The 13,752-nt window shown below is 41.1% G+C and overlaps 1 protein-coding gene across 1 annotated transcript in view; it reads left to right on the plus strand.

The window, feature by feature from the left end:
- Positions 1-7,087: 7,087 nt before the first annotated feature.
- The window catches only part of GORASP1 (golgi reassembly stacking protein 1), a 584,558-nt gene continuing 577,893 nt past the window's right edge, over positions 7,088-13,752 (plus strand). Inside the window, exon 1 of the mRNA XM_044066947.1 lies at positions 7,088-7,288. Within this exon, the coding sequence (XP_043922882.1) occupies positions 7,226-7,288 (63 nt within the window). The 5' untranslated portion in view covers positions 7,088-7,225. The remainder of the gene's footprint in view (positions 7,289-13,752) is intronic.

The raw sequence follows: 13,752 nt of genomic DNA on the forward strand, positions 1-13,752 counted from the left end.
CCAAGACTGGACCAGGCAGTCAAGAGGAGAAGGGAATTACTTGCATCACCCCACCAGTCTCACACAGACCTATGAAACCAGCACCAGCAAAAAAATACACATAAATACATGAAAACATACTCAGAGGCTCTAAATAAAAATCTGCAAAAAGACCTCCAAAGCAGACACCCAAACAACCTGCACCTCCCGTCACAAACCATGAAAACACATACTTCACAAAACCAGTGTGCCCCGCAATCACAGCCCTTAAAGCAAAATAACATACCCAACACACTAGTAATAGGTGACTCTATAGTCAGGCACACTGACGTCCCACTCACTAGGCTGAACAAGGAGAAGGTTACTGTTAGCTGCCTGTTGGGTGCCAGGATCCGCCACATAACAGAAGCACTTAGGTCACTCCAGAACAAGTACAAATATGACTCTGTCATTGTCCATGTTGGTGTGAATGACCTGAGCCGTACCTCCCTGGACTGCATGAAAAGAGACATGGAAGAGCTCTCTGATCACGTAGCCTAGGCCAGTATGACCCTGACCCTGAGTAGCATCCTACTCTCATCAAGAATGATACCATGATATAGAGAAAAAAATTATCAATTTCAACAATTGGCTAAGCTTCTGGTGTCATTCAAAGGGGATCAAGTGTCTGTCAGCCAGGGATGACATGCTCGACAAGCCACGGTGCTTCGCAAGAGACAGCTTGCACCTGTCACCCTTAGGCTTTCGAATACTGGCCAAGGCTCTTGCCACCCTCACAGTGCCTTTTTTAGGCAAGGCTCAAAAGACAAACCCACCACCGTAAATAGCACAAGTAACAAAACACTGAGGGTAATGCTACTCAATGCCAGAAGTCTAAACCTCAAAATGCACGCACTCGAGGCACTCCTCAGTATGGAGAAAATTGATATATGTGCAGTAACAGAAACCTGGTTTAAGGCTCCAGAGAGCACCCCGGCACTACCAGGCTACAACTCATACCATACATTTTGGCCACAAAACCCGGACTGAAATACAAAAGGCAGGGGAGTATCCATATTCATCAAGGATACCCACACCTCCAGGTTAGTGGCACAGCACGATGCTTCAGAGATCATCCACGTGCAACTAACAACGGGCAAAACTGCTATTCAAATTATAGCTTGCTACAGATCACCCACCATGTCCCAGGACCCCCACTCCGCATTCCTGGAAACACTGGGAAACATAAAGGTCCTACCAAACACCCTGATATTGGGTGATTTCAATTACCCAAACATTAACAGGGAGAACTACTCAAGTACAAACTCCCTTGCCCAACATTTCCTAGAATTTATAAACTCAAAACGCCCTGGATCAACTGGTCAACACCCCCACCAGAGATGACAACATATTGGACCTGGTCATCACCAACATGGGTGACTGGTGTACCACACCGGAGGTCAACCCCTCGCTGGTTAGATCTGACCATAAACTAATCACTCTGGATATCCACATACCGCCACCACCCCCAGTCAAAGAAACCACCATGAAAAACTTTTCAAAAGCAAACTTCATGTTACTTAAGACCAAGGTGGGAAGTTTCAAAGCCCCCAAGCTAAAGGAAAAAGCTGTCCAAGCTGCAAAATCCTTTACTAATGCACTCTACGGGCACCTACAAGAATGCATGGATGGTGCTATCCCAAACAAAACCAAGACTCACTTCTCCAAGAAAAGGAAACCAGTCTGGTGGACCCCTGCCATAAACAAGCTATACAATAGAAGGAGGAAACTAGTACAGAAAAGAGTAAAATCCCAAGAAGGGAAGACATCCCTGATTGGTATCAGCAAGAAACTATGTTCCTCATAAAATCATCCAAGGCTAGTTTCGAAAGAAAAATTGCCACAAGGCATTCTTTAGCTATGTCAAGAATCTAAGTGGCAATTTTCAGATCTGCTTAGAGTTAGTGCAGAATGGCACAAAATACACTGAATCGACCAATATAGCCAGCTTCCTGGCAGACAGGTTCAGTGCAAACTTCACCCTCGTCTCACCCCCAAAAGGGCCCACAACTATACCAGAAGAATGTAGTGCCCCTGAAATCACAGACACTCAGGTTAAAACAGCCCTCTCCAAAGCTATAAACACAGCATCAATGGGACCGAACGGTGTCCCAGGCTGCGTCCTACACAAGACCAAAGATGAACTAACCCCTCACCTAAACTCACTGTGCAAACTCAGCCTCTCCACAGGCTACATGCCCACAGAGTGGTGCACAACAACAGTTATTCCTCTCCACAAAGGTGGAGGCACAACAGACCCCGGGAACTATTGCCCTATAAACCTGACTAGCTTGGTCTGCAAAGCTATGGAGTGCATCATCATGGATCTCATTAACAGAGACATTGGGAACCTCCAAACACTGAACCCTACCCACTTTGGCTTTGTTAAGGGCAGATCATGCTTCCTAAACTTGGTGGACTTCTTTGAAACAGTTACCAAGGTAATAGACGAGGGAAAGGTGGTCCACACAGCCTACCTAGACCTCGCAAAGGCCTTCGACACCATTCCCCACTCAGGTATTATAGATAAGCTCACCAGCCCAAACATAAACCCCTATGATATGAGATGGGTTGCCAACTGGCTCACAGACAGAACCCACATGGTAAGAGTTGTTGTAGCTAGGTCTGACTCTAAACCGGTTACAAGTGAAGTTCCCCAGGGCTCAGTCCTAGGGCCCCTCCTGTTCGGCTTGTACTTCTCAGAGGTACAGGCAAGCACAGGAAGACAATGGCTGACCAAGTTCGCAGACGACTGCAAACTAGGGGCTATAACTTTCTCTCTGGCTGACACAGACATCCACCAAAAGGGTCTCACTGAGACAGATACCTGGTGTCAAAAACCATGGCCTCAAGCTAAATGCCAAAAAGTGCATAGTCATCCCCTTTGGAAAAAACAAAGTACCCACAAACTACCACATAGGTGGTAGCCCCCTAAATACGGAAGATGTAATAAGGTATCTGGGGATCCAAGTAGATACTAACCTCTCCTTTGATAATCACATTGCCAAAGTGGTTAGAAAATCCTTCTATGTGGTCCACCTAATCACAAAAGGGTTTGCATCCAGATCGAAAGAGGTCATTGGGCCCCTCTACGCATCACTGATCAGACCCATCATAGAGTACAATGCCCCATTTGGGATGTACCTTACAAGACTACTGTAAAACCTGAAAGAACACAGAAGCACCTCACCAAGAGAATAACTGGCCTCAAGCAGATGCCCTATGCAGCTCGACTGAAGAAACTCCAGTTGTACTTGGCTGCATACCGCCTACTCAGAGGTGATCTCTGCCTGACATACAAGGCCATGTCCAACCCAGAATTGATGGACATGCTCCACCTAAAGAAAACTGTATGCCCTCGAGCCACACACTCCAGGGATCTAAACCTCACCACAACAATAAATAGGACGTGCTTACAGGATAGATTCCTGTCCCAGAGACTTCCCATGCTCTGGAACAAGATTCCAATCTACATTAGGCAGAGCTCCTCGCTAACCCTCTTCAAGAGAAACCTTGACGAGTGGATGGGAAACAGAAAGTTTACCTCAGGGATCACTTCAATGGATCTGCCGGACAGAGGCACAGGGAGCTAATCTAAGGGGGCAGCGAAAGCCAACACATTCCAGCTAGGCTTATAAATGCCTTCGGGCAGATAGCCTAGTACCTACCTATGATGGGTCCAGACGTGACAATCCAATGCTTATACATTCAAATCCAAACATTGCAGATGCCTCCATGAGACAGAAGCAACCTGCTAGCTGGAGTTACTTTCAAGCTCCTTCCCGCTGTCTCACTTTACAGTTTTAAAACTACATCTGTTTTCAGAGCAGGCTTCTGTTCAGTGGAACAAGTGGCATCAATGAGGTGAGATGATGGCTGCTACCCCCCCCCCCCCCGTTAATGATGCTCAGGTCACTGTCCCTAATGTACATCTTTAGTTTGTCTGTGTAGCATTTCTTCTAACTTCTAAAGGATGCCTGACTGTAATACAGCAGGAATGAAGACTATAGTTGGACAGTTGCCATTTGACATCCATGCAGAGTATGCAGGTCAGTAAAGCTGATAATGGAGGTACATTGCAACAATCCTGGTGATGTTAGCATCACCAAGAATACTACTGTTATTTTAGTGATCCTCCCACTCAATACATAGCATTTTCAGAGGCACCAATGGTATTAGCTCTTATGGTTCTTTATCTAGTACTAGCAAGCCACCAAGATTTCAGGTCTATAAAACATAGTAGGAATAATAGATTGTGCACTTCTATCTTGGTCACCTTTTGTACGGTCACAGTCAGTGAAGAAATACCAGAAAGTTTATTAAATGAGTTACTAGAACATTGGATCTTGTGCAGAATCCCAGTGTCCTATATTTGCTACAAACAAATGGCTACCAAGGAAGGGAAAATGTTCAAATGCCCTAACATGTCTCTCAGTGGATCAGTTAATTGCCTTAAGCAGACTGACAGCATCTTTATCTTCCTAAGAATGAGTGAGAAAACCCTTATTTACCTAAATGTCTGCAGATTTGTCCATTGCAGCTTAGGAGACAGTCTTACTGTTTATAAGAATAGTACAATCATTGTTGCACTGCAAGCAATAACTAGCTACCTTAGGACCTCACATCTTTGAATATAGGTGTCCAAGACGAAGGCCATTTTGTCCATTCTGTACAAAAAAACAATTCCAGTGAGCAGTCTGTCCTTCATGAAGTCCAGGATGACTGGCTGAAACATGCAGAACAAGACTGGAGAGATGAAAGCCCTTTGCTTCATCACAATTAATATTTTGAATAGCTACTGCTTTGAAGGACTGTAGAGAATGCTGCATCATTGATCATACAAATCCTCACAGCATGATAAATGTGTTAGTGCAGCCAGATTTCACTAGTATTTCACAGAAAGCTTCATAACTGATAGAGTCAGATGCCTTTGTCAAGTCAGTGGTAGTTGTGTACATGTTCTGATGTTGCCCCCAGTCTTTTTTGGCTCTGTCTGGCATTGAAGATTATGCTGGCTGTCATGATAAATGTCAGGAATCCTTAGTGGGATTTGGGTGGGATTTCTGCAACATTGTAAAAGACACAGTTTGGAATTAAATGGGTTATGATTTTCCCTGTGAAGAAATGTAAGGCAATACCTCAACAATTACCACATGGTCACTTCCTCCATCCATGATGATAGTAATGATGTTGGTATTGCTTAAATCTTTTGGAATTTTCTTATTACACTTAAACTGGTAAATATGAATGGGACCTTCAGTGTCAGCTCTTTTTGTCCCACTTTAATGACTTAATCTGACATATCCCATATGACTGGAAACAAGCATAAGTGCCAGTGTATACAAAAACAAAGGAGATATTCGTGGACAGCACAGAGAAATCTAACGCCTGTTAAACTGCATGAAAGTGCTAGAATAGGCGATTGATAAGCAAATATGAACAGTATTTGAAAGTAAGATGGGAGATGAGCAGTTCAGAGTCAGATCAGGATGCAGTACAACTGAACTAGTGTGTTTGCAGTGAAATAAATAATAGAAAAAAGCTGAAGATGAGGAAAGAGTCTAAGTGGGCATTCCTAGACTTGAAGAAAGCAAATGACAAGGTCAAAAGAAAGTTGATTTGAACAGTCCTGTAATACTTTGAAATCCTTAAAGCACTGACAGAATTAATCCAGGCTATGTAAAAAAAACCCAATGACACAAGTCTAAACAGTGTTTGGACTCACAAAGGGGGGTTCCCATTGGAAGTGGGCATGCATCAGGGTTCAAGTCTGAGCTCACATCTGTTCCCTCTTCAAACTGGTGATAGACTACATCAGCAAACAGGTCAGAGGGGAGAGATTAACAAAGCTGATGTATGCAGATGATGTGGCACCAGAAGAAGACTCTTAGCAGGACCTCATCAAATTGTAGGGGAACTGGAATGCAAACTGAAGGCATATGGGATGAAGTGGACTGCAGACAAGACAGTGGTCATGGCAGCAAATGGAGGATATTAGGAGAAGCTGAACACTGAAACAGAAAGAAAACCTGAATGTGGAGGCCAAAGCTAGCGGCTGTAGAAAACTGGCACAAATTGTCAGGAATAGTGTGTGATAGAAGAATGCCAACAAAGCTGAAAAGTAAGGTGTGCAAAACAGTGGTGTGACCAGTACATCTACATGGCACAGAAACTTGAGTTATGAAAGCAGAGCAGTTGAGAAGGCTTGAGTTGATGGAGATGAAGTACCTGAGATGGGCAGAAAGATGCCCAGTGTTAGTCAGATGAGGAAATGTGGACATCAGAGTAAAAGCTGTAGTAGCCCCAGTTGCAGAGAAAATAAAAAGATTATGCAGGAAAGCAAAAAATAATTTGGTAAAGCAGACAGAGACAGGAAAAAGCAAAAGGAGAGGAGGATATGCAGCCCAGAGATGGATGCAGTGTGTGAGAGAAGATATGTGGCAGATGGCTTGACTATTGAGGAAGGCATGAGACTGGCACAGACTGTGAGAGTTTGTGATAGTTTATACAACACCCCAATCCCATGTAAAAATGGGGAAAATAGGGTGGATGATGATGGTGATGTTTACAATCAGTGTGTACTGACACAGTACCACCATACACAAACCTAAAACAATATGCAGAGTCTTCAAAGTTGCATGCCACACAGTACACCCTAAAAAATACGCCACCAAAACTAGACGCGTCAAATGCAGAGGTAAACCAAGCCTGAAAATAGGTGGCATCATGTTCTGTTCATCCACATTTTTGCAATCTGCGTGCGCTTTACGGAAAAACAGGACCGCATCGCAATTGTTTGATTTATGTAGAATTAAGTAGACGCTAGCCTCGGGCAGTCAGCGATATCAGCAAATGGTATTTGCCTCCTCTCTCCCTACAAGTGGAATTTACTTTTTCTTAAGTTACTTGACGCGGTCTTGTTTTCTAAAAATGAAATATGCAGTTCCAGTTCTGCAAAACATCCAAAACTAACTTTCTAATTCCGTGCCTTTCATGTTTTGCTGTCAACTATAGCAACGCTTTCACTAGTTGTTGTGTGGTGCAGCTATCTCTTTAATTACGTAGCGCGATTCTGTTCTTGATTGCTCTTGCCTGCTTGCGATGGCAGTATGGATGGCTAGAGTAGCTGTTTGTCTGTGTTGTTAAATCTAAAACTTATTTTATTTTTATTAATTCTACTTTATTTATTGTTAATCAAGCAGAGGAGATGGGTCTGTCCCAGAGCACGGATGTTCCTGATGGGGGTACAATGGGATACCACGTACATAGAGTAAGTAATGTTAATTTACTAATGTGTTGCTGTCAACTTTTTACAGCTCATACCTTCCTTAAGTTGTTATTAATTGGCCTGCCCCTCAAATGATGGCGTGGCAGTTCCGGACAGGTTAAAAGTTTTGTACCTGTAGAACTTCCATACTCGCCCCACACCCCCTTTAAGTAGACTATTATGGAATTGCGTTGATCTGAGTAAAATAGGACTTTGCATGTTGATAAATCGTTGTGACATTTCTGCCATTTGCTATGTAGAGGGGGAACTTGGTATATTTTCAGTACTGGCGCACCTGTGAACTTGCAATGTGTAGAAAACGAGTATAACAAGTATAGGTGCGGTAATCTGTGTTTAACAGCAGTATTGCATACATGTGTTAAATCTTGCAGCGTGCAAAATAATAAAGTCTGTAAGCAATACACAGAGTTTTAAGGCTCGCCTGTTGCAGGCATAGTGTAGTCTGTTGGGATCGTGTTTCCACTGTCTTCAATAGCAGTTAGAATAGATAACTTTAGGCACCAACAAACCCTGTCCCCCAACTACAGCAAGTTATCTTATTTTGACATTTTGTTACGTTTGACAAGCAATCTTACCCACCTGTCTAATAATAATGTCTTGTATAAAATTAAAAGATATCTATGGTTGTAGTAACGGTGTTTTTTCAAGTAGTAGGCTTCTTAATTTCATTAAATGTTCTACCTCTGACATATTGTCCTTGACTTGGTTAAGTCCTGGTGGTGACCATTATCCCTCCACTAAAACTAACATCATAATCCCTTATGTAGCCACTATATCTGGAGCTGCAGGAGCCTGTAATCATCCCTGACTGTGTTGAGGGCCCCACAAAAGCTGCTGTTGGTTGGTGGAAAATGAGGAGAGAAAAATCATTCATTCTCCAATTACACACTTTATCGTAATCAGGCTTTGATATGATCCTGTTAAGATAAAGCCAGTAATAGGTGAATGAACATAAGCAAGGTAAGTGCTAGACCGATCTCGGTACTTAACTTGGGATTTTACGAATAATAGATGCTGCTGATCTACAGGGATGGTTTTCTATTTCAGGGTGTTTTAGAAGTACTGGCAGGATACCAGATAGATACTATTAACTCTTAATAAAAAATTTTGGGCAGAATAAATATTAAAAATCAGGAACAAGTTTTAAATTTCACTTTAATTCACTTACATACTTAATAAAATACATTTTTTTTTTGCATCCGCATTCTCTTTTTTTTTTTTTTGACAATATGGCTGTATTGATTGTCTGTAATCTTGAATGATTTACCAGCAAATCACTTTTTTTATGAGGGACATGGCAAAAATATGAAGCAAAATCAGGGACAGTGACATGTTTGTAGTGCTCCTAATGACAGCTCAATAGTCACTTGTTTGGTGTGGTAGTTTTATTGTTTAATGTACTGCTGAAATCAGTGTAAAACTACTATTGATATGGCTTATGCTTGTGTGTATGTGTGAGTGTGTGGGGTTGCAATGTAAGAATAGGAGGCTGGCTGTAATTTCTTTCACTTTCTGTCACAAACATCATCGGTACTACCATGATGCTTATGTGTGAGGGGGGAGAGGTTTACATACCTGTCAACTGTATAGATTTTTGCCTCATATTTTTAGTTTATTTTTCATAAAATGGTGGTCTTCTAGCATATCTTTAGCAAATCATTGAAGATTTAAGTCAGAAAATATTGCAGATATTTGAATTTCAGATTTCATACCCTTCAGAAAGGTCATGCTAAGGTAAGACCTGTTCTATCTACTTTCTAAGTTTGTAAGAGCAGTAGTTAAAAATTGTCCCTGTTCTGGGGGCTTTGTCCCCCCCATTATTTATGGCTTTGTCCAAATTTCTTGTTTTAAGAGGTTGAGAGGTATGGAGAGGTTGCATGTGAATGTTCCTGTGTGGGATGAGTCAACACAGTCTGGTGCACAGGTCTGTCATAATGTAAGAGAATTATAGGTACAATCCAGTCTGTATGTACTACTCCTAGAACTCTGTGACATAAACAAAAAGTCGCTTAGGAGTGGAGGCAGTAACCGGGTGATTATTAGACTGGAATTGTTCAGGTGCCCCCAGATTTACTCATACTGGGGACCCTAAAATGCGAGTATTGCCCCTGACTGTGTTAGTATATTACTCACTGAATCTTGGACATAGTGTGATTTAGTTGTTAAGGTTTCTACTTTACGCCTCTGTAATCTGGGATCAGTTTTGACCTTCAGTTATTGTGTGAAGTTTGTAAGTTTTCATACTCTGATTTTTCTCCTGATACTTATTTTTTCTTTATCAGTGTCTCATACTATTTGTACCTGCTAAAGAGTCGTATATTGTATTTCCCTTTCTTGTGACACATCTTGTGGCTGAAAATTGATCTTTTGTGTTTATTCTCTTAACAAATAGTTGGAAAATTTATCATTAGCAAGTATTCACTATCATTTATACATTTTATGAAGTAATTTTTTTCTTTCACCATCTGTTATGGTATCTCATCTGTAGAATTTACAACAGTTCTTGCATCTTCAGACAAGTATAGTCTGCTGCTGCAGTCTCAGCATGGGTTTTAGCTACAGTACTGTCTTAGAACTGTTGGTTATTGCAAATGCAGTCAGACAGTACGGATCTCGTGGCTCCTTACCGGTGCCCTTTTGTTGATTTCAGAAGGGCCTTTGATGGGAGATTAGATAGCCTGTCATGAACTTAAAACTTTGAGGGGGGTCTCTCTCTTGTGTTTAGGAACTGCCTAACCAATGAAATTACCCAAGTCAGAATATAAGCTATCTTCCAAACCCAGAGCTATCCATTAAGGAGTGCTCCAATATTTGGTGGTAGGGTTCATTTGTCTCTCTCTCTCTGTCTCTCTCTCTCTCTCTCTCTCTGTTTGTTCTCTCTCTAGCTTGTACATCTCTCTCTCTGTTTGTTCTCTCTCTAGCTTTTACATCTTTAGCATCATCTCCATATTCTGAATGCTAAATGATCTCTTGCTCCTTAATATTGGTGACTCCTTCCACTATATCCAAGTCTTCCTCTAGAATGACTGCCCATCTTTGGAAGTTGTGTTCCTTCAGTAATTTAGTTTTATTTATTTATTTTTTTTGTCATCTTTGACTGGGAAAGGCCCATTTACAGCAGATGCCTGTGGAGAAAAGCACCAGCAGATTTATATTAACATTTTTTTTTTACAAAGATGTATTACATAGTTCTTAAGATATCAGAAAAGCACCAGCAGATTTATATTAACATTTTTTTTTTACAAAGATGTATTACATAGTTCTTAAGATATCTAGATACAAACAGGCAATTGTTTTGTAGTGATATTATTCAAACAAAAGTAAAACATGTATTTCTTCTCTGGTGACTTTATATGTGATATTAAGTTTGTGACATTTAAGCATGCAAATCATTCATATGCAATGTATGTGACAAGAAGACATTAGATATGACTTGTGTGACATGGGTAAAGAGGGTTACAGAATAGATGTTAGGAATAAATAAAATTGAGGTAAGGAGTGTGAAACATTACTCGGTAGGTAGATAGTGCTTACAACTGGAGAAGGAGAGAAACATTGTATAGCTCATTAGTCAGTGATAATGGGGGTTATAATACTAGGGTATTTACTGACAAAAAACCTGGTTGTAAGATAGTGGTGGAGAATATCTGAAGGAAGCAAAGTGGGAAGATCAGAAAGAAATTGAAATGTAAAGTGTGGATTAAGGTTGGAAGGGAATTGAGGAGTAGTGGTAGAAAAGTTAGTTGTGTAGAAGGGAATAGAGGTTGTATAGGGCTAGGGGGGTATGAGCTGATATAGTAAAATAGAGTTACCCAGATGAGGAGCATGTGTGTGACGATTGTGGTTTAGGTGTTTTTATTAAAGAATTGAAAGTGGAAAGTTTTAGGTATGCTGGGTTGGTGTTCCAAAGTTTGGATAGATAATGGGAATATAGTGAGTTGCCTACTGAGTTATTAGACTTTTTTTTTTTTTTTGATTACTAAGAGCCTATTCGTTAAGCAAAAGTCTATACTTGGAGAGTACTGCTGCAGAGAGTAATGCTGCAGGGTATCTTTTAATGCAGGATATTTTTCTGGTGCATGTTTACGATTGTGTGCAATGATATGTTCTGAGTGTGTGTTAAATAGTTGGGTAGCTCACTGAAGTTTAGTTGTTTCAGGTCTCTGCAATGTCGAGTCCTATACTTACAGGCTGGCAGCGAATTTAGCTACTTTATTGTGTCAGGTGGAGAGTTTAGTTTTAAGTGTAGTATTTAGGTTAGTAAAAATCGGTAAGGCATATAGTCGGGATGGAATGAGGTCGGTAGATGCTAGTGTTTGTCTTGTATAATCTGCCAGGTTGTATTGGGCTCAGTTCAGGGTGACACACTTATTGTGCATTTTTAATTGCTTGCATTATATATTGGTCAGGTTTGAGGTTATTGTTATTTAGGATGTCCATAAGTTTTTTTTTTTTTTTTTTTTTTTGGGGGGGGGGGGTTACAGTTTCAGTTGTGTTGAATGATGCTATTTCAAAAGATTGTCTTTCATTTTGGTATTGTTTGTGAGAGAAGAGCATAAGTTGTTTTTGTTTTTAGTATTTAAAAGTAGACTTGTATCACTTAGCTAAGTTTTAATAGCAGTGAAAACATTTTGGGTGATGTTCTGAAGTGGGATGGGGCGGCACATGTAAGGGTTGCATCATTAACATATTGAGCTATGCCGGTAAGGTGGATAGCAGTATGTAGTTTGTTTATAAAATGCTGAATAAGAGGGGGTCTACGCTGACAGTGATTGGTAGGAAGGAGGAGAAGTTTGTTTCCATCTGACTGGTTGCTGCCTGTCAGTGAGATGGATAGGTAGATGTGGAACCATGATAGAGATGGCAGGGTGAGGCTGAGGGAATAAAGTTCAGTACGAAGAGTGGATGGGATACAATGTCAAATACTTTTGATAAATCAAAGAATAGCAAAGATACCTGGTTGCCTTAATTCCTAGGTTAGCTGGTTTGCAAAGTCAAGAATAGTGGCTGGCTGGCTTATTATAGTGGTGAAGCTAAGGATAGCAGTGGTATTAGTATGGTGAGGTCTAAAACCATGCTGGGTTTTGGAGAGAAGTTTGTTAGAGTTAATCAACTGTATAAGTTGTGAGTGGATGAACCTTACAAGTATTTTAGACGAAGGAGATATGATGGCAATAGGTCTATACCTGGGAAAAGTCTGTTGATGTGCCACATTTGTGGAGTGGTATTATAGTTTTTTTTTCCAGATGGCTAAGACATATTTTCAGATATGAATCCGTTTCAGTGTGGATAAAGGGAAAGCCACAGCTGCTGTTGTTGGGTCGTCTGTTGGAAGTTGGTCAGCAACTAAAGAAGTTGGTTTTAGTTACAGTAGTATTTTTTATAGTGGAGTTGGAGACTGGCAGCAAAGAGAATGCAATGTGCATTGTCATCCCTTTTGGTAAGAACTCTGTACCCATGAACTACCACATAGGCGGTAGTCTACTTAACACCGAAAGTGTGATGAGACCTTGGGACACAGGTGGACAGTAGTCTCTCCTTTGATAATTACATAACCACAGTAGTCAGGAAATCCATCTACGTGGCACACCTAATCACAAAAGGTTTCTCATCCAGGAAAAAAGAGGTCATTGTCCCCCTCTACTCATCACTCATTAGACCCATTATAGAGTACAATGCCCCTTTTGTTGTGTACCTCACAAGACATCTACAACAACTGGAAAGGCTGCAGAAATACCTCACAAAGAGGATTACCGGCCTCAAACAGATGCCCTACCCAGACGTCTCAAAAAAACTCCAGCTTTACTCTGTCGCATATCGCCTACTCAGAGACCATCTCTGCCTAACATATAAAGCTATGTCAAACCCAGAGCTGTTGGACATGCTCCACTTAAAGAAATCCCAATCCCTCCGAGCTGCACGCGCTAGGGACCTAAACCTTGTCACCACAATAAAGAGAACATGCTGGAGGGATAGATTCCTGTCCCAGAGACTTCCCATACTCTGGAACAGATTACCTATCTATGTCAAACAGAGCTCCTCATTAGCACACTGCAAGAAAAATCTTGATGATTGGATGGGAGATAGGAAATTCACCCCAGGGATCACTTCTGTGGCTCTGCTTGACAGGGGCACAGGAAAATAATTTTCTTGTGTGGCAAAAGCCAGGGTACCGTTTGGCTAGGCCAATAGCCTAGTACCTAACTATGAACCTATATGACTGGTTAGGACAGGATAGAGGAGAGATGAATTTACATTATTATAGTTATTGGTAGTGGTAATAGTAATTTGAGATAGTCTGTATAAAGTAAATTGAGATGGTATTGAGTCAGTTGTGTTAAATGTAGAAGGGGGTGGTTAGGTCAGGATATGTTATGTTTATTGATCACCAAAAACGTCTTGGATTATTTGGTGTTTATATTGAAGGTTGATATAATAGGCTTATA

Source organism: Protopterus annectens, chromosome 3.part1, assembly GCF_019279795.1.
Source record: "Protopterus annectens isolate FY-2018-M chromosome 3.part1, PAN1.0, whole genome shotgun sequence".
NCBI lineage: Eukaryota > Metazoa > Chordata > Ceratodontiformes > Protopteridae > Protopterus > Protopterus annectens.